Source organism: Lissotriton vulgaris, chromosome 11 (assembly GCF_964263255.1).
Source record: "Lissotriton vulgaris chromosome 11, aLisVul1.2, whole genome shotgun sequence".
Classification (NCBI taxonomy): Eukaryota; Metazoa; Chordata; class Amphibia; order Caudata; family Salamandridae; genus Lissotriton; species Lissotriton vulgaris.
Window position 1 is genome coordinate 995,306,561 of NC_141699.1, and position 21,626 is coordinate 995,328,186.

General features: G+C 42.6%; 1 protein-coding gene across 19 annotated transcripts in view; it reads right to left on the bottom strand.

Moving 5' to 3' along the window:
* Positions 1-21,626, bottom strand: part of DLG1 (discs large MAGUK scaffold protein 1) — a 1,304,904-nt gene that overhangs the window by 110,914 nt on the left and 1,172,364 nt on the right. For 13 of the 19 annotated variants that reach the window (XM_086944257.1, XM_086944255.1, XM_086944253.1 and 10 more), the window contains one exon: positions 14,448-14,489. In XM_086944257.1, the coding sequence (XP_086800383.1) occupies positions 14,448-14,489 (42 nt within the window). Of the gene's footprint in view, positions 1-4,730; positions 4,767-14,447; positions 14,490-21,626 lie in introns of all 19 variants that reach the window. The other 6 variants (XM_086944267.1, XM_086944266.1, XM_086944268.1 and 3 more) reach the window with 2 other exon arrangements.

A 21,626-nucleotide genomic window follows, 5' to 3' on the forward strand; every position in this document is an offset into this window, starting at 1 on the left:
AGATCTTAAATCTGATCCATATCCGCACCGGAAGCCAATGCAGTTGTTGCAAAAGAGGGAGGAAGGCAGTTTGGGGAGGAGCATTGGAGACCAGACGAGCTGCGGTGTTCTGGACTATTTGCAATCTATTTAATGAAGCTTCATTAGCTGAAATCCACAGAGCATTACAATAGTCCAGGCGGCTTAGCACTGGTGCCTGGATGGGAGATTTTAGAGTGGTTGAAGGAAGGAGAATACCCTACGAAGGAGACTTAACACGTGGAAGCATGCGCTGACAGTGATTGCAGCATGCTCCATCATTATCAGTTTCTGATCCAGGCAGACTACCAGGTTTTAGACCACCAGTTTGGATTCAGAGCTGTGCCGAATTCCTCTGGCCACCACCCTGGGGACCACCTCACCAATGCCTCTCCAAACAGCAGGACCTCGGTTTTCCCCGCACTGAGCTGGAGTAAGTTGTTTCTCATCCAGCCAGTAATAGCCGCCATGCCCTCCGAAAAGGTAGACTGGGCATTGGGATTGTTTTTATTGAAGGAAAGTAGGAGCTGAATGCTGTCAGCATACGAATTTGGAATGAAGCCTAAATTCCTAAGTAATCCAGCTAAGGAAGCAACATAAATGTTGAATAAGGTGGGACTAAGACAGGATTCCGGGGGTATTCCCTTGGTCATTCTTGTAGTCTTTGAGCGGAAAGGGCCTAGGTTGATAGTCTGAGTTCTGTTGGAGAGAAAACTTGACATCCATGGTAAGGCAACCCCATGGAGGCCAATTTTCCTGAGCAGAATCTGGCGAGAAATCGCGTCAAAGGCCGCCAACAGATCAAACAGTACAAGAAGCACTGCTTGTCCGTTGTCTAGGGACATTCTAATGTTGTCGGTGACAGCAATCACAGCTGACTTAGTGCCGTGCCTGGGTCAAGAGCCCGACTGGGATGGATCGAGGCAGTTTGAAACTTTGACGAAGTCAGACAGATGTTTATTGATGTGCTTTTCTAATATCTTGCTCAGGAGAGGCAGCAGTGAAATAGGACGATAGTTAGATAAATCATCCATGGGGGCCTTAAGATTTTTACGGATGGGGATTATTTGCGCCGCCTTCCATTCAGAAGGGAGAATACCCTCTTTCATTGAGCAATTGAGGATAGAGCAAATTGGGGCAGCAAGATGTTTGGAGAGCAGTGAGGTGGTCTTAGCTGGAATAATATCTAGCGAGAGCTCGATTTTACAGTATTTAGTAGTGACTCTACATCCCTGGGCGTAAGTGCAGGAAAATGATCTAACATCTGCACGTTAGATGTGGCCGCAGGGTGTTCTACTGTGGTATCTAGCTTAGAGCTTCCGGCTAAAGTAATTTTATTGTAGATCAATTCAATTTTCGGAGTGAAATGAGTTGCTAGTTTGTCACATGGGGCTTGTGAGGGAGCTTCTTCGTTGTTGCATGCCTTCGGATTCGTGAAGGATTTTAAGATCTTGTAGAGGGTTCTGGGGGCATTCCCTGCCTGTTCAAGTTGCAGCGCAATGTGGGCTTTGCAGGCGTTTTTTTAATATTTTTATGAAATTGAGCCAAGGCGGTTTTGTATCTTTATTTATCCTGTGCGTCATATGTGAGGCACCAGTGTCGTGTTAGTTTTTTGCAGCAACTCTTCTGTCCGAAGGTTGGGGGAAAACCATGCTGTCCGAGGTCATCTAGCTGAACTAGGGCATTGTTTCAGGTGGGACCAGATGATCAACGGTGGTTTAATTATAGAATTAAAGCAGGCCAGGCACTCCACTACTTTGTCCGAGTCATGGTTCCGGGGTGTTGCGATTATATCCTTGAAATAGTTGGGTGTTATGATGACATGATACCTCCACAAACCTCTCGTTTGTAGATAGTAGAAAGGCTTTCAAGGCTAGATGAATCACTTTAAGCTTTAAAGGTTGCTGTGGAACTAGATCTCTGACAGATAATAGAGCCATGTTATCTCTACCTAACCCTGGCGAACCCTCTCTCCCACCTCAGCAGTGAGGAGTCTATCAAAACTGTGAAGTCTTAGTGAAAAAAGAACAGTGGTATGCCACATGGTAAGCTGGAGTCTTACTGCTACCAATTAATATCCTCCTGTGAGATCTGAATAGAGTCAGAGAAGCAGCCCTGAAGCAGAAGCCACTGAAACCTGAGATTCTACTCTTTCTCCAACCACGGAAGATAGGCTGTGACTACTGCATCACTTTTATCACTTTTGTGAACACCAGAGAGGCGGAATAAGGCCAAAGGAAATCACATCAAAGAAAGTGTTTCTGGCCTACGGTGAACCTCAGGTAAAGTCTGCATTATATGAAAATACAATATATGGAAATTTGTGTCTGCAAGTCCAAGGACACTATCCAGTCTTCTGGATCCAGAGCAGGGAGGATCTAAGCCATTGTGAGCATTTTTAATTTGTCCTTCCGAAAGGCCTTCAAAGGTTGGAGGTCTTAACAGGCCTGAAGCCCCTGTCCTTTTTCGGGACATGGAAGCGGCATGATCAGCATCCCACACCATTCTCCCATTACAGTACGTGTTCGATGGCTCCCTTAAGAGAGTAAAATATTTGTCTCTGGCATAAGGATTATCAATGCTCCTCTGAAATGTGTTCTAGCATGGGAGGAAGACCAAATGGGGAGTAAATGAAGGGTATGGCATAGCCCCTTTGAAAACTGTAAAAAACATTTGTCTGCCTTATTGGATTTCCAGCCAGGAAGGAAATGTTGAATCCTGCCTTCCACCAGTCTGCCAAGAGCTGCTGAGGATAAACCAAACCGGCTTGGCACCAGTTGCAGCAGAAGGAGTAGAAACTGGAGGACTGTTGAACTGATTGAGCATATCTGTGTGGCGTTTGCCAGTGCCACATCCACGATTCTGAAAGGACTTTACCAATGGTTGGGAAGGCTGACATTGTATAATGGCTATCCCACTGGAACAGCTTCTGAATCTCCTGAATTTGGGGGTGGGGGGGGGGGGTTTGCTGGTGGAGAGGAAGTCGGTAAAGGCCTGGGTTATGGATTTGAAGGGGACCAACAGTCCAACAGAAGGAACCACCAGCGGTAACCTAACTTGAGGCCACTGAGGTTCATGGGCCTGAAGGCACACACACCAAAGGGAGCCTGAAGCTCACCAAAGATTTGCTGAATGGCCTCTTTGAAGCCCTCGATCTCCTGCATGGTTGACAACAACACAGGGAACTCAGGCAGCATCTTTGACCAACTGAGGAATCGGTACTCTGCCCAGTGCCCTTGAGGGAATGGGACTTGACCCCTCTACCCCTTCTCTTTGGAGTCAGAGTGGCTGGATGAAGTCGAGTTTTGGTTTGCTTTTTTATACTTGCGTCTTGGACTTACCTGAAGATTGTAACGAAGAAGTTGAACAGTAACAGAAATTGTCCTTCGATGGGGTACGTCACCCAGTATGAAGACCATGACTGCTAGTGTTTGGAGATACAACTTTGCCTCACAGTCTCGAATCACCTTCGGGTGCATTTATCACATGATTCTGGATGGTGCACACAGCCCAGGCCCTGAAGGCACACCTTGAGCGTGTCTGTGACCAACATCTGCTTCCTACAGTCAAAACACAGCTTGAAACCTGTGATTTTTTGGGTGGAAACATCATTCTCTAGCAGCCACAGTTATTTTGTTTTTAACTGTTGGAAATCTGACAAGAACGGAGCAGAGCTCCAGGTCCACACTGGAAGTGGCAGCAAGAAAAGGAAATTACATCAGTGTGCAGTGGTGACGCTTATTTGCGGCTCCCTTCGGTCACTTCTGGGGAGGTATGTAGTGAGCGCAGATTCCCACAATGCTACCTGTCTACACTGTCGAGCATAGATACAATATTCAGACTGGGCCTGGGTGTTTATGCGAAGGTAAGGAATCTGCTCAAAGTAGTATCCATTATCCACCTGTTTTGAATAGCATGAGTCCAATATGAAGGAATTATTTTGGCAATAATATTATTAAGCACATGAGGTCTTAAGTGCTTGTGCTATGTATACCATGTGCAAAGTCAAGAGAAGTGTAATGAGGAGCTAGTTTCATAGCTCACAGTAACCAGTAAATGTCAGTGTGCTTTGGAGCATAACTACAATGTAACTACAATGTTCCTCCAATGGAGGTTTTTTGTGTGAAATATTTCTTTTCAGAAGAAGAGAAATTACTAATTTCGTTATCGAATCATTACATTATTCAACTTAAGGGTCAATTATTAATGTAGAGTAGAAAGAGCAGAGGGAAATAAAGAGCACCTAAGTGGTATGTTTAATTGGAAACAAACTTCACGACAATGCTATCTTGGTCTCCACGTGATTCACAGTAGGATTCTATTTACTGAAGAAACAAACAGATGTCTATAATATTCGCAGGTACGTAATGGTGGATTTGAATACGTGCATTTTTTAAAGCAAACACCTCAAAATGCGTGTCATGCAAACAGATTTAAAGAAATGTTGAATGAACTTTATTCTCTTATTCATGCCAAAGAAAGAACAGTTGCGCCCAATTAACAACAGCACAGCGTGACAGGCCAGGTAACTATCAAGGACATGAAATTATAAATGAAGAAGCAGGCAAGCATAACCTGAAGCTAAAATAAACATTTGTCAAACAAACACGAAAAAAATGAACTCTCAGAACAAAAGATGAAAAAAATTAAAACTCTGATCATGAACCATGTAAAACAACTGCACAGGAAGATAAGCGTTTAAGTGGCTGGACCTTGTGAACATCCATACTCATCTGTGATCAATATTACTTTCGTGTTAGACAGCAGGAAGGAAAAAAATTAAAGAAGGCATTTTAATTCAAAGAAGCAAATATCATGTCAACAAAACTGCATTTTTCACTTCAATAGGACAACATTTTAATAGAAGTACTGCAACAGAATTGCCGATTCGGACTGCTTAAAAAATAAAAATACAGCTAAAAATGCGGTGAATCGCCATCCTCTTAATTGGGTTTACTTGGTAATGTATGCATTGCACAGGCAAGAGATCTTCCAACTTGAAAGTTTGCATTCACTTTATGGTAGGTTTGACGTAAGCTGCTCTACTGACAATCAACTGACAATATCATACCGACTTACAAATTATATTAATTTTTTTCCTTATATACCACACCCAAAAAAAAACATAACCCCCCCACTGTATTCCTCATTATGTGCCGATTCAAATGGGTAGATCATGGCGTTGACAATCAACTATACATCTAATGTCCAGTTATGAGTTGGGAATCGACATGGGGAACCTGCATTTGCACGCAGACCTCCATACCAGCATTCAAAACAGGTCTTCATAATGCACAAACAGTGGCACATTATGACCCGCATCTGCTCACATTCGCAGCCTGCACAAATGGTCAGCTTACTACAGTGGGGCTGAAAAAGTTTCCAGAGTAAAGGTGCTTCCCGGTGTTGGCAAACTAGAATTCACCTCTTTCTCCCCCCCCCCCCCCCCCCCAAAATACACAATACAGATCGTGTGGGCAAAACTCAAAGGCACATTTTATAGCAATGGACTCTACATAAGTTCCTAAATATAAAGGAACAAGTTCTGATTAACACTGGTCATGATTATTAAGCACATGTACCATTAAAACGGTAAGCTAATGAAGCACTACAAATAGCACCAATAAGAGGCTACATTAGTGTCCTACTTATGATAGAGACATGCCTTTATTGTTCTTGAAAAGTTATGATGGTATGATGGGGACATTATGAATTTATTAGACTTAAAAAGTTAGCATAATTTACAAAAGTTTGGGCCAATTTCATACGGTCGGATTACTAGGTTTCATTATTTGGTCTAAGGTTATTACAAAGTGGAAATGGTTCTTTAATATAAGGATTTACTGAAATAAATACATGTGTATGATAATATTAGCAGCATGAATCTCAGGAGAGAATTATTGTTACATAAATGATTTTAAAATATTTAAGAATGGCATGATCCGTAGAGAAGTTTTAAAAAGTATTTTTTAGATTCTGCTTCACTGTTTTAAATAACGTATGTACCTATGTAAAGCGAGAAAATAGTGTGTCATGTTGTTACAGTACCATTGTAGTCTTAATGATACTCAGTGTCACTAATAGCTGTGGTCTTAATAATGCCCTGCCAGCTATAAAAGCCCAGAGTCATTTAGCGTTTGCTAAAAGCTCAGAGTCATTCAGAAGAACTCAGATTCATTCATCGTTTGCTCCCCATAATAATCAAATTATGAAGTAGGCAGCTTATGATACCACTTAAGAGTTGCACTTTAAGATATCCAGGTTTATTACAAGTGCTGATTTGAAAAATACCTAGTCACTTGGAGATCTACCAATGCTAATCCTAAGAGTTTTCTAGATTTAATCACTTATATTAGCTCCTGCAATAGAACATTGGGAGTTGGTTAGCAAATTCAATTCCTCATAAGCAGACAACAGCGTCTGCTATAGGCCAGCCGCCCACTCATGAAGCATTCCATAGATGTTGGCTCCTACACTTTGTATTTAACAAGTGACTGTCATTACTTTTAGAACTGTTTGCCAATTAATCCCAAATTCATAGGTTAAATATGCTTTCCACACAGGCCCAACAATACGAGAGCAAATAATCAGTACCACAGATAAGTCTGTCAGCATAGCACCGCATTGCATTAAACCTGAATATAAAGTAATCAACACACTTATTTGAGTGTTTGTGATGTGTTGCTTTCTACTGCGAAAGTAAAATGTGGAGGAATCTGCAGTAGTCAATCCCACTCACGGGGGGATGATGTTGGTGTTACCGAGTGTGGTTAGCCGTTTAAGTCTGAAAACGCTCACAATTCACAAAGTTGTAAGTTTGTGGGGATGCACTAACTGAAATCTGACTCTTATTCACCCTGGATATGATCAAACTGGGAAGGAGAACAGGATTACTCACAGATTTATTTGGGTCAACAGGAAGGGCTTCCAAGAGTAGTGCAACCCCCGCTCCCATAAAAAAGATGCGTTTGCACTCTACACTTTTTTTTTTTTTTTTGTGTATCTTATATAGCGCACGGCTACTTGGGAACCCGTCCTGGCTTTTCCCTGTGGGATAGCCCATACTGGGCATCCCCAAGGTGAAAGCCAGGCATCCCGCCGCGGGGGGCCATAGTGGAGATTAAGCAAGCTATTGCCCAGAGTTGCAGAGTGTGAACCCGTGATTCCACTATGCAGTTTTGTGCATTGTATGCACAGAATGAATGAGAGACATCGTGAGAGGTTGCATGACATTCCTGCGCTAGTTATAGTTTTGTAAGTTTACTACTATGAATGTTTGTGAATTCCCAAAAGTAGTATATTAGAAATTTTACGTAGGTGAACTTTTATCAACTTTTATCGTTGAATAGAACCCAATGTGTATTTTTTTCACTCTACCCAAAACATTTGCTACAATCACTTGAATATTGAGAGGCAGAAACCCTTAATAGTACTTGCAATGCTGAAGAGATGTATTTAAATATTTGAAAACTTTAGAAAGGGTGATTGGAAAAGATTTGCACACCGATCGGCGCTAGGAAACTTGTCAAATGCTTTCTGCTTTTTTCATATCATAGAGCCTGGCAAGAGCCAAAGCTTCAGGTTACTGAGCATTTGATTTAAACACAGACTTGCAAGAAGAGGTATAAGCATAAATCTGTACATTAAATTGTACTGTGGCTTAATCATTCCCGATTCTTTTAACACACAGGAAAGGCTGCAAAGTAAAGCAGTTATATGGGATTTGTACCTCCCAGTCTCCTGCTGAAATGTCTACTGGCCATCTGGGCCTGCTGCAGCTCCTGCCACACTTCCAATTCCAAAAGGCTTGCCCTCCAAGAAGCTGGTGTCTTTTTGTTTATATACCAAGCTGCCTAAGCTTGAACTTTCATGAACACTCATATGGCATTGGAATGCTATTAAAGTGTCTTAGGTAACTAGATCATTTATGTTGTTTTTGTCTGTGGCAGCATTGATGGGAGGAGGGCAGTTATTAACATACATGGATTTATGGGTCTGGCTTGACAGTGCAACATTGGCTTTGCCATTACTTATTTTGAATAGCAACCGCATGTAGGCAGAAACCGAGTAACACAGCCATAAAGTTAATTCATGGCAACAACGTTCATACTTTTGATAAAAATAGAATATCTGAAACTGGTTTATTTTCATAAGAATGTGACACAGACCCATATCCTTTAAAAGCAAGGAAACAAACACATTTGAAGTCCTTAAATGCAATTACTTCTCGGATGGAAGACTGATCAATGTTTTTTTTTGTAACAAAAGGAGCTTTTATCTAAGAGTAGCATGCAAAGAATAATGAAGGATAGCGGTCTGGGCCACCATACTGTGGCAGTGCTATAAAGCAGTATTTACCAAAGTAGTATTTACCTACGAGAAGCCTCAGCTGAAGACATATGAATGTTTTGATATTCACCTTTCACAAAGCTTCCCCCAGTTCACTGTTGCATTTACTCAAGCAAATATTTTTTACCCAATTGAGAGATTTTTTTTTCACTGTGTTTGAATCCAACCAAGCTGCAGTACATGTATGCACATTTTTCACTACCTGGTTATCAGTTGATATGTCTTTTCATCATAATGGCTAATCTTTGAAGATTTTTTCGCCTCAAGTTTACTTTTTCTAAAAAATATCTATAGGCAATGGCAGGGAGCAGGAAAACAACATTAATCATTTTCTGCGAGGTATATATTACACCAAAGCATTTTAAAGGCATAAGACAAGGATATCTGAATATAAATGAATGCAAGTCATTATTTCCAGGCATACATGGCAAAGAGAAACACTTAACAAAACATTCATAATGTTTTTTATTAGACCTTCAAGAAGGTTTTAAAAAGAAAAACAGAGAAGAAAATAAACTTTGCCCAAACACTGCCTTTTTTCTGCTAATACTCAACATTTTTCCTATGTTTTTAAACCTAAACAAAGTTACAAAAACTGCCAAAAAGTGAGCCAGGAGATCAAACACTTCCAATTATTGCAATGGGTTTCCAGATATCTTACAGCTATCAAGCTACAGGAAACACCATTAAACTGTCTGATGACCATTTTCCTTTAATATCTCTACTCCTTTAGGTCGGAAAACATTACCAAAGTCACTGGACACTTTCCTCTCAGATTGAAAAAAATACAAAGGAGGAAAATTCCACTCGGTGCCTCACTGAGCCAATCCCTCCAAAAAGGGTCCCTGGAGATCAAAGACTTACGTTAATTGCAATGTATTTAAACATCTCTTAAGCTTTACAGCTTCAGAAACATTCTTAAACTAGCTGATGGGCAATTGTTCCCTATGAAACCTCTACTCCCTATCTCAGAATAAGAAAGTTTGAACTGTCACCAGCCATTTTCCTCTCAGATTTGAAAAACATATTGTAGGAGGAAACCACCTGGTACGTACCTACCCCTATGACTTCAACACTGTCATGGAAAAACAAGTTACTTACCTTCATTAACACTCTTTCTGGTAGACATCCAACAGCAGATTCCTCACCTTAGTATACTCCCCAGATGCTAGACTGGATCAAGAAAACTTTTCTCCAGCAATGCTCCTGGGCACAGCTAGGTGGCACTGTGTAGCTCCATGCTGACTCCATACCACCCCGGATGTGATAGAGGGGAACTGAAAACAGAGCCACTTTTGCGTGCTGTTGTCTATTTCATGCTTGTCCCTGTCTCAGCCCTCAGACGTGGGTGTGATTAACTGGCAATACAAGTCAGCAGAAGCTTAATTTAGGAACTCGTTCACACTAGCATTCAAAAACCAAACCAGGTGGTTTGTGATCTGGAAGATGCCCTGACTCTCCAACTAACTTAAGAGGTACGCAGTCTCCTGGCAAAGGGCCGGGTCCCCACTCCACCCTGTTTGTTGCAATATCACATGGCGACTCTCTCTGATGAATGTAGGAATGCTTTCACAGCCTAGTGAATGGGGAATAACTTCGCCAACTTGATATGGAGTTGGGTTCCATAGTCCTCTGGTCTCTACTTCCACCAGAAGAGCTACCGAAAACAGAGGTGATACATCCATCAAATCTGTCAATCATATCAGCTCTGGGTGAGGAAAAGAGAGGAACCAATTGCAGTTGAGTAGCTACCACTGTAGCTTGGGTGCGGTCTCTGAAATGTGGAAATTTTACTTGGTGCTTGCCTTACTGGAACGTCAAATTTCATTGCAGAGCCCTTTTATGCCAATTGGTCTAGTCGACAAGGAGGGGGCTGGAGGCTAAAAGGCCAGGAAGCCCTCACAGCTGCCCTCACTGAGATCAAGGACTGAGGCTGAAAGATCAGGATCATAGCACAAGTTTCCTGGATTAGATGCAATTGAATTATGGTCTTACTATAACTTATCTGCTACAAATAAAAGAAGCCGCCACGAAGGAGCCAGGTGTGACAAGCTCAGAAATCATGAACACCAATGATGTCAGGAGGTTCACTGCCATCTGGAGGTGGTCTACAACTGACAGCGTTAAGCCCTCCTTCATCAGCCAGTCGTCAAGGTTGGGGAAAACTGGTATCCCCTGACCTCAGTAGATGGGCAGTCACCTACGCCATCACTTTAGTTAAAAGCCAAGGGGCAAAGGAGAGGGAAAAGGAGAGCATGACAAACTGAAAATGCTCCTGACCTACCTAGAACCGAAGGAAACATCTGTGGTTCTGCATGACGGTATACATAAATACACACACTCCATATCCAATAAAACCATCTAGTCGCTCTGCTTCAGGGCAGACAAGATCTAGGCCAACTTGAGCATTTTGAATATGTCCTTCCACAGGAAGCCATTCAGAGTTCAAAGGTCTAAAATGGGCCCAAGGCCCCAATTCTCTTTCAGCACAAAGAAATAGCAAGAGTAGCAACCATCTCCTATTTCAGAATCTAGGACTCCCTCAATAGCTCCTTCAGAAAATAAAACTCGCATCTCTTGCAACAGAGTGAACAGGAACTCCTCTGACATTCGCTCTGATGTGGGGGAAGACTTACGGGAGCAGAAAGAAAGGGTAGTGCATATCCATGCTGAACAAATTAAAGCAACCATCTATCAGATGTGATAGATAGATTCCCTAGGATAAAGTACTAGAACCTACCTCCCACACGGTGGTTGTATGCCCCTAATGGAAAGATGAAGCAGCTTATGTCTGTTGCCTCAGGAGAAGGTGACTGGGATAACTGGTGCTCTTGTTGGTGTGCACGTTGCCTGCCAGATGCACGTCCCCAGCCTCAAAAGGACTGTGGTGATTCCAGTAGTGGATGGGGAGACTGACACTGCCTATACACCAACCCAGTAGAGCATCCTCTCAGTCTCCTAAACTAATGAATAAACTGTTTGACACATGTCAAAAGACTCAAGGAGCGTGTTGTGGCTTTAGTCTCTGAAACGTTTAAAGCAGAAGCAGTTTTCTCGTCAAACAGGTGTGAACCTTCATAAGTGGAGATCCATGAGAGAGACAGTACATCTTCAGACAATGTTATGGTGTGCATCCATGAATGGCAGCGGAGAACCACCTTGGAATAAATCGCCCTTCCCAGACAATTAGTAGTATCAAGTTCAGTACAAATCACCTATCTGGCCCAATCTGGACCATCCTGAATTGTTGGACCAAACGAGGCCTAAAGGTCTTCCAGGACCACCAGCAATATCTTACTGGATCAATAAGCTGACTGCATTGACTAATCTCAATACTAGGCTAGCAGCGGAGAATATTAGTTTGCCAAATGCCTCAATCCGCTTAGACTCCCTATCAAAAGGAGTTGTGGTGAAGGAACTGGGATTTACCTTGCTGGTTGAAGCCTTAACAACCAGAATCTCTGGAGAAGTAGAAGTGAGGGCCTCATCGACAGGGAGCAAGGGCTGCAATAGGGCTAGCACCAGCTGTACGATTTCCATAATGATATTAGTCTTAGTCTCAATAGAGGGCAGTTGTAGGGCCAAGACCTCAGTTGCTCGTCTGACTACTACTGCAAAAGATGAACTATCTTCACTTGTTTGTCCAAGTGGCAAATTCAACTCTTTATCAGACAAATTATCAAGCCACCGGCCTCTTAAGTCCACCTAAAAATAGCCATCATTATAATGAGGTGCCAGATCATCTCCATCCACACCAATTCTCGGAGGTGGTAAGCTTTGGTCCTAATCCTAGTCAAAAGTGTAGTGGAGCCTCTGATGGTGTGGCCCTCTAGTAGAAGCAATGGCTTAGATTCAGGATGTATGGTCACCGTTTGCTCTTTAGTAATTTCGTACTGCAACATCGGTTGGGATTCGGCTGGCATCGGTTCATAGTTAGAAAATATGAATTGTTACCGAATCCTATTACGGAGCTGTGGCACCAGGACCGTGGTAGGTCGTGGAACAGAGGTGGAAGGCTGTACTGGAGTTGGTACTGATCCCGTAATGAGTCCAAGGGGGTCAGGCAGTGCTGAGGACAGTCTGCCAGCAGTGACCTGAGTAAGGTCCTTTGGTGGCCGCCGGGGTTCGACTCACCTGTGGGAGCAGGAAAAATTACAAATATCTACAGCAAGGCCTCCTTAAAGGTGTAAATCTGCTTTAGCATCATTGTTGACCAAAGCCCTAAGAAATTCAGAGTGTAACGCGATCAGTTGTGGAATCAGCTACACAACTGGAGATCTGGAGGGAGACCAACTGACATTGATTTGGATAGTGAGCACCAAGGTGGACTGGAGTTCTGCTTTATTTTTTTGTGCTAGTGTTTGGACTTTGATTTTGACTTTCCGGGTGACTGACGGTGAATATGACCTAATGCGGACTTTGGAGCGAGTCTACACTCTTGACGTGTAGTAAAGGTGGGACCTACACGATGCAAGTGACATTTTATATGCAGCAATGTACAGATTTGCTTCTTGGTCCCGAATCGTGTATGGGTGTGTAAAGGCACGCTTGTCACAAGGATTCAAGTTGTGTCCAGAGAACAAGCACCAAAAACACACCTTCTGAAGGTCCATGACTGATATCTATCTCCTACAGTCAAAGCATGGCCTAAAACCAGTAGTCTTAGGAAAGGATATTGCTACCCTAGAAGACTTGATTTTGTTCAATTTTCAGGAGTTGTCGGAAGGATGATACATTTGGGAGCATATTTCTAGATCTGTGTTGGAAGGCATAGAAAGGAAATTACGTCAGTGTGCAGGAGTGGCGCTTATAGGTTATGTGATCTGCTCCGTCACTTCTGAGGTGGTATGTAGCTAGTGCAGAGCCGTACTGCACAACCTAGCGGCAGCTGGGAGCACTGCTAGAGAAATGTTTCCCAGTACCAGTTTGGTGCCTCAGGAATATTTTAAGAAGAGGAATCTGCAATTTGAAGTATCCATCAAAGGACATATACTTCAAAAGGATTCTTTTGACTAAAATATATTTAGATTACAAAGAACATACAATATATGTTATGGATTTTTATGATTATTCGCAAAAAGTTAAATGCAAAACTCAAAACACCAGTAAAGAAAGAGAAATGTCTTAAAGTATCAATAGGTCAAAAGAAGCATGGCTGAAAAGATTAACAGAAATTCAAATGAGCGTCACATTCATTCAAACTTACAGATATCGAACAGTGAAAGAGAAAAGAAGCATAATTTAGAGTATCCACCCACTCCACACAAAAGACTGAAAAGAATGTATATCATGACCAGTAGTGACAGCTTCCATAGAATGCTTCACAATGTACCTCCAACTTCAAAACAAGGAATCTAATACATTCGATTGCCTATAGTTGTTATGATATTCACACTGTGACTGGTCAGACATTGATCTAGCAGAAATTGCCAGAGAAAAAATGGTACTGTGGTTTTAAAGAAGTCAGATTATCACAAACCCATCTAACATATCCCACCACCAGGTGTTTTTGAATCACAACACAGCTGGGTCATCACCAAACTAACTGTTTCTAAAGTTAGCTCGGTTTTGAAACAACTAACTTTCTTATTTCCCAGAAAGCTTGAATAATTTGATGGGGAAATCAAGCAAATAGTCTCACTAAGGATGCAGATTCAAGGTTAGAAGGACAGCACACAAATGTGAGGAATTTATGTAACTTATGAAATCCAAATCACATGATATGCAGATGTGCTTTATAACTACAATAGCAGACTCATTTCAAATGCCCTGTAACAACAGTGAACAGGAAGAATGAAGACACCATGAACAATATTTTCCTTTAACCCCTTCCACACTCATGACGAGCTGGGCTCGTCATGGTGTAGCCTCCTCATACACTGATGACGAGCCCAGCTCGTCATAAAACAATATAAAAAAGCAAATCCCAGCACAGGAGGGGAATTGCCTTAGCAGCCATGGAGTTAAATTCTGGTGAAGAAAAAGGCAAGTTACAGTTAAAAGTGGCATACAATATTGCCAGAACAAAAAACAAAGGACTATTATGGGATAAATGAAAAAAAGGAACTTAAAACACTTACGGTAACTACTTTCACTATCGCTGGCATTAGATGTAACATGCTCTGTAATGGCAACACAATAAAGTAATGAGAAAAAACAAATGACAAACTCATAAGAGATACGTACAAATCATAATGAAGGAACAGATCAATAGAAACAAACAGACAAATGAAAGTGGCAAAATAAGGAAACCGAAGCCTCCCGTCTGATTTGTGCTGCTTTTTTTTTTAATTTGTAAATTTCAGAGGACAGGACTTTTGAAATGGCATTGGTCTTTAACATGGAATCAGAAACCATATTTGGATTGGATTTCAAAAAGGAGCTGCTGCGGAAAATATGTGTTTTCATTAACAGGCAGCCGGGTGTTACTAAATACTGGAGGGTAGGTATCCGTGCCTGCCTTTTAGGATAGCAACACAATGTAAACGTACTTTTAAATATACGTTATTCACATAGTTGGCATGTATGCTGAAAATATGGCCTGCACTCAACTCTCCAGGACCTACTTATGACATATATGAAAGAGGATTAAAATGACCAATACAGTTGCATAATAGGTTTGGTCAACAAGCTGACCATTTCATTCAAGTCGGTAAGCAACTTGGAAATCGGATGATGCTATAAGGCATTTACACCAACTGCAATGGATATTATTCTGAAGGCAGTCTCTCTGAGTGTAGGAAGGACAATTTCCACTGAAAAGGCATGGTTATGGACAAGATATCTAATATAACCTTGAATTTGGTAAGCTCTGGCATGTAATTGGAAAATTGCTAAACAAACTGGGGCTGAGAAGGCATGAATAACACATATTACAGATGACCGAGACAGGGTGGGATTTATTTGTATGATGTCGTGACTTTTGAAAATTGGTCTTTCCCCGGAAAATATCAGATTTCAGAAGGCATGAAAATATGTAAATTGTGCTTCGAGTGATATCAGTACAGAATATGTCTCAGATTGTACAAGGCAATTGACACCAGGTCACTTTTTAAAATGCTCCTATTTCATATTTCAAGCATGGCTATACTTCCTGCAATGTGGAGGCTTGCCTATAACTACTAGGCATATATACTATTCAAGGACAAAATATGAAATAGATTATTTAGCCCAAATGAATAGACTGGTGCAAACCCAATTTATAATGACGGCAGACATAACCAAACATGCAAATGAAGTAATAAAGCCATGTTGTGAACGTTTCGAAAGTAACACTGATATGTTAATCAACTCAGTCAATTTGACCCAAATAATTAAGGATAATTTGGAGTTCAGCATCTGGCAATGACACTACTATAATATAACTTCACTCCATTCTTAGTGAAAAATCCACTAGCTATGTATAGGCAAATACATGTTTCTAACAGAAGCAGACGTCCAAATAGCCAGAAAGCAACTGATTTATATCTAAATGCACCAACATAAATGTGATTAAGGAATCCGAACTGACATTGGTCATCAGAAAACTGAAATGCATAAAAAAAATGCTTACCAGTAATTATGGTTCCTTTACATAAGGTGGCCCCGAAGCCATTTGTTTGTGAATATATTCTTCAGGTAAAAGGATGAACAAAATAATAATTTAACTCCTCCTTTGATGCATGAGCCACAAACCTCATCTACAGTGCAGCACTTCAGTTGGTAGATAACAGTAACACTATAAATGTTAGGAGTATCTGATTTCCAGTATACCTTTCCTCCTGATCATTTAGGTACATCATACACAACTCATCACAGGCCTTTTTTTCAATTACTTTGAACACAAAGGATATGGGGAAAATATCTCATTTGGGCTGTTACTATTTTAAGGAGCTCAACGTGTTAAAGCAGAAATTTTAGGTGACCACTATTTTCAAATGCTTGTTACCGGCAAGAGGAAAGGGCATTCAACTCTGTTTGATAAACTCAGCCATTGGAAGATCTGGTTGGGATGTGATGACAATCATCTCTATTTGAAACAGTCTTCTTTGGATGATGTGCACTACTGAAACCTGTTTTCCTGCAGGTCTGCAGTAAATAGAAGATAATACTATTTGTTCCTCTGCCTCCAGTAAAAAAATAGGAATTACTACACTAGTTCATGCTGTTACATCTCTGGCTTTCTTTTCCATTCTGTGCACCTTCATTTTCTGAGAAAGACAACAGGATTATTATTTTAAAAGGCATTTGTACTACTGGTCAGTTTTGTATATAATCATACCTGAATTGTGAGAACATTTGGATGCTTCAGCTCTACATATATTCCAGTACATTAAACTAGGGGGCAACAGAAACATTCATGACCTTACATCACTGATTCTGTGCAATCTAAACTGGCACTCTTTAGATAGCAGTACCTTTGCTAATGTGTGATGTCCATCTATAAATCCTGTAATGCAGCTACCTATCAGAAAAACGTTCCAGCAGTTCACAACTCACTTTGACATGCCCTGGCATGAGAAAGCTAAAACTAAACTCTCATTCCAGTTATCCGGGTTCTTTGTGCGGGGAGGAGGCACTGGAAAAGCAGCTTCAAGCTACATTTAATTATTATTTTCCACTTTTTCTCGAATTGGATTTTAGCATACACCTTTCTGCTGAGCCCTTAAAACAAAGGCTGAAATAACTATGAAACAAAGCCTGCAAATAACCCCAAACACTATCTGCTAATGCACCCCTTGTGCGGAATTCCTTTGCCTACTTTTTCTACGACAGTTTTTTCATCGTCTCATGAAAACCTGTTAAAAAAGCTTTTTTTTTTTTTTGAGGACTCGTAGTGGACATTAACTGTACATTTATATCTATTACATTTATTCTTGATTTTGCTTATTTTAGAGTATTTCTATTCAGCTTTCCAAGTAGTCTTTTAAGCGCAAATTCTTTACCCGCTATCTTTTTAGGTTTTTTAGAAGAATTCATTTTTATACTTTATACATAGCTGTTGCAGTCTTGATGAGGGTGGTGCTATACCTCTTACAAAACAAAAATATTTAAGAAATATTATGCCTTAGTGAATCAAGACTGTACTTGCCAGGATGAAGGGTCCATAAAAATGCAATAGAGTACACACTGCTAGAGACTAAACAATCTACTAACATGTGACCAGAACAATACTTTGCTAAAAAAAATGTCCACTTAAGGTAGGGGATGGGTCAAAATGCTGATCTGGTTCTCTTGCAAACTCCGAACAGCTGATGGGTGAATGGCAGATAAGATTTTCATGTCTGCTCCAAATCAAGTTTTAGGGTAATGTAAATTCCTACTAGATCAAAATAAAAAGCATCACAGTGGTGATGTTGGTGTAGGGTCAGTACTTTCCAACATCATACATACTTTCATCATTAAAACTCATCACCCTTAGCTTGAGAAAATGAAGTCACAGGCTTGTCTTCAAATGACTGAAAGTCGTGTATCAGATGGGATTACCAAGAAGCTCCTCAACCTCACAGTTACATGCAAGTTACAGCGAAAAAAACATTGCAAGGTCACACTTATCCAGGATTGGGAGACAAATGAGACTTCTGTTAGCACCCTTTTAATCTGTGACGTCCTTATATGACAGGGTCAACCGTTTTTAATCCACAGCATAAGTGAAATACCGGAAAAGAAATAGTAGAAACTGTACAGATTGTCAAGCAAGGCTGCTGGTTTCAGAGTCACTGCCTTTCACCATGTGACGTACAATTTCCATCAGCATCCTTGCACTACTTATTTAGTTAGTAAGAAGGGTTTCGTACACACACTCACTTCTTACCAAAGATAAAAGATTCAGAATTATCCAATATAAAGAGTATTTCCGATGGTAAGCAACTTATTCTTCTGATTATGCAGTAGTGCTTGGTGAATGCAAGCATGGACCATCATGCCACAGTCTGGCAGATGTCTGCATCAGGAACGCTCAGAAGGTTCCTTCCTGGCCAAGGCATAGCATGTTTTTGTGGACAGAGTGAGTCTTTGTAATGCCCTTCCTTTTTGGTACTAGGAAAGCCAAACAAAACTGGTTGTCTACATGGTGTTCATCTGTGCGCTCTATATAAAAACTGAGTGCTCTCCTTTGGTAAAGCTGATGATGCCTCTCCTCCTCTTTTAAAGGATGTGGTGGTTGAGAATAGGTCAGCAGGGCTGATGGAGAGATGAATACACCATTTGGAAAACAGAAATGCCATATTCTTAGCATCAGTTTGTAAGGAAAGAAAGTAGTGTATGGAGGTTAAGCTGACAGTGCCTGCAACTCAATGACAACGTACGACGCAGTTATGGCAAAACGAAAAAAAACACCTTTAACATAAGGAGTCACAGAGAAAACGGGCTTTCACAAAATGCTCCTCAGAAAAGTGAGGACCTAGTTAAAATCCCATTTAAGTATAATGACGAGCTCTGACGGAACGTAGGATTTTACCCTTCTAAATACCTCAACCCAACAACTGTCTTGAATAAAGAAGGTAGGCCATGCAGATGTAAAAAAAAGCCAAAAGGGTGGAAAAGAACAAGTTACTTACCTTCAGTAACGCTTTTTCTGGTAGATACAATATCGGTATACACCTGTTACAACGCAATTTTTACTCCGCACTACCACTACAACGCAGGCATTACAACGCATACCGTTACAACGCATTGCGCTGGGGGGCGCTCTAGGATAAGAGGTAAGTTTAATTTACTATCCAACACCTTCCCTAGGGTCCACGGGGACTGGAGTTAGAATAGTAAATTATACTTACCACTATCCAGCACCCCAAAGCGCTATGCGTTGTAACGGTATGCGTTGTAAATACCGCGTTGTAATGGTATGCGGAGTAAAAGTATGCGTTGTAACGTCATACATCCTACAATATCTGCCTGTGGATTCCTCACCTTGTGAATATCCCCCTTGCGTCAGCAACATTCGGAAATTCTTTTGTAGCCTCGCGCCGACGTGGACTCGGACGTCATAAAGACACGACATCGCTCGCGACTCCGCTGACGTCACCGACGCCTACAATAGGCCCACGCCGGCGTGATGACATCAGTTCCGCCCTTTTTTCCGTGCCATCGAGGCACGCGGACGGACCAATGACAGTAGATATACACAAAGTATACACAGTACACAATAGTCAAGGCAAAACACACAGTGCAAAGCAAATGCAGGAAAGCAATTGAAACATTTCCTTGACATCAAAATAATTATACATTACAGTACAATAACTCTGGCATAGAAGAGTGGACAACGGGGAGGCGGGTGGGTCAGTGAGGAATCCACAGGCAGATATTGTATCTGTAGGAGAGTAGGGTCTGCAATCCTATGATCACCCAGATTTTTTGCTTTTGTTTCACTGGTTTACGACTTTCTCTGGCTGTGGGCCTGCTAATCAGACCCACAGCCTGGCTGTTCTCTTTCTAAATTATTACATGTACCCTAGGTGCATTTACCAATTGGTACTGGGCCACCTTATCAGACCCCGTAACGCAGGGCATAGGTGTACCCAGGGCCGCCAGGGGCTGCAGCATGTATTATGCCACCCCTGGCTGGCCTCCTAAATTTGACACAACTGGCTGCGTGACAGCTGGGGCGAAGTCGTGTACACACACTTTGCTTTAGATATAGTAGCACTATATCTAACCATACAATGGACACTCGAGTTCCTATCAGTCACTCCTATGGCAGGCCTTGACAATCCTGAAGGCAGAGTGCGTGGGCTCGTGTGAACTAAGCTCTGGCCCGAGCCGAGCCCGGTTGCAGCTTGCGGGATCAAGACCCAATGGCTGTTCCATGATAACGCGTACCATATCGGTAACTTCGGTGTCGCGTTATCAAGACATGTCGAGTAAGGTGTCATACGAATCGGGATGCTGCCCTCTCCCCAACTCTGGCGACGAGGTTAGCATTCCGCCCTTCTAGAGGGACACGACATGTACGTAACTGTGAACCCCGGTTAAAGTTAACTAAAGCCTCAGCTCCACAAAATGGATGCTGCCACCACAGACACGAGTCTGACCTCCTGCTGCTGGGAGTCCTTCCAGCGAGGAGAGCTTGGACAAAGGGTTTCCTGTCGAGGTGTCGCGATGTTCGCACCGTCCCAGACAGGGTTTGTGTATTCTGGGTAGGTAGGGCTTTTGCGAGAAGGTGACTGCGGAGTGGCACCCCGGTGCTCACTACGCATCTGCCGGTCAGAACCAGTTCCAGGGGCGACAGCGCTGGCCTGGGGAAAGTCCGGCAGGGGAGAGGGGTGTAACTACCCCCCTTCCTGGTCCCACCCTTAGGGCAGGACCTAGTCATGTACCCACCCCTTTCTTTAGAATAAAGGCCGGAGCGGGGACCCTTCCAAATTAGATCATCTTTGATTCAAGAACTACTTTCTACGAAAGGACATTCAAGACTCTTCTCAAGATTTCCCCCTTGTGACTAAGGAGTAGTCACCCTGCATCAGCGGGCACCATCTAAGAACTCTGCGGTTTGCTGTAAGTCCTTCCTCAAGGAATCCGACGGCCCAGCTCGACGAGAACCGGCTTCCCTGGCACCTCTGACCTCTACCCACGTCATCAGCTTAGCTGTGCTCTGTGGGTGCGACGAGACCTCGAGGGACCGGCCATCATCAAAACCTGCACGCTTTCTTAACCAGCACGACCATCGAGGTAACTCTCTGGTGAGTGCTCTGGGGTCCGAGAAGCCCCGACCCTGAGCCACTCCAGCATCGAAGTGCAGTCTCCCAGCATCTCCACGATCTGCGTGGGGCCCTTCTGCTCGCTGCTCAGCACGTTGTCTGGTCACTAGCCGCTGGCTTGTGCCCTTCTGTGACGACATCCGGAAACCAACACTGCTGGTCTGGTTGCTCCAGACCGGCCCTTGCTTCCATCTTTTCGAGAAGCACCCCGGACCCTCCTGGTCCACTCAAGACGCCAACTTAGGCCCACCACGTGGCCCTGAGATTTGCCAAGGCTTGTTGCCCCATCCTGGGCCCAGCGACGCCGACAGCATCATCCTTCGTGGGACAGCTCGCACCTCCACCGTGGACGCCGACAACGCCTCCTGGTCCGTGAGACTGCCGAGCCTAGCGTCGCCCACTCACCTGGTCGAGGTGACGGCCAACCGGTGCCTTCCTGGTACCCTCTGACTACTGGCTAGTAGTACGAACTTGGTCCCCTCTGCTTTCAGGTATCATCAATCTCTGATCCAGGCTTGGATCTCTACGAACTATTCATCACTGGTCGCCGGCCAGCAACTCCTTTTCTTCCGGCTCCTGGCT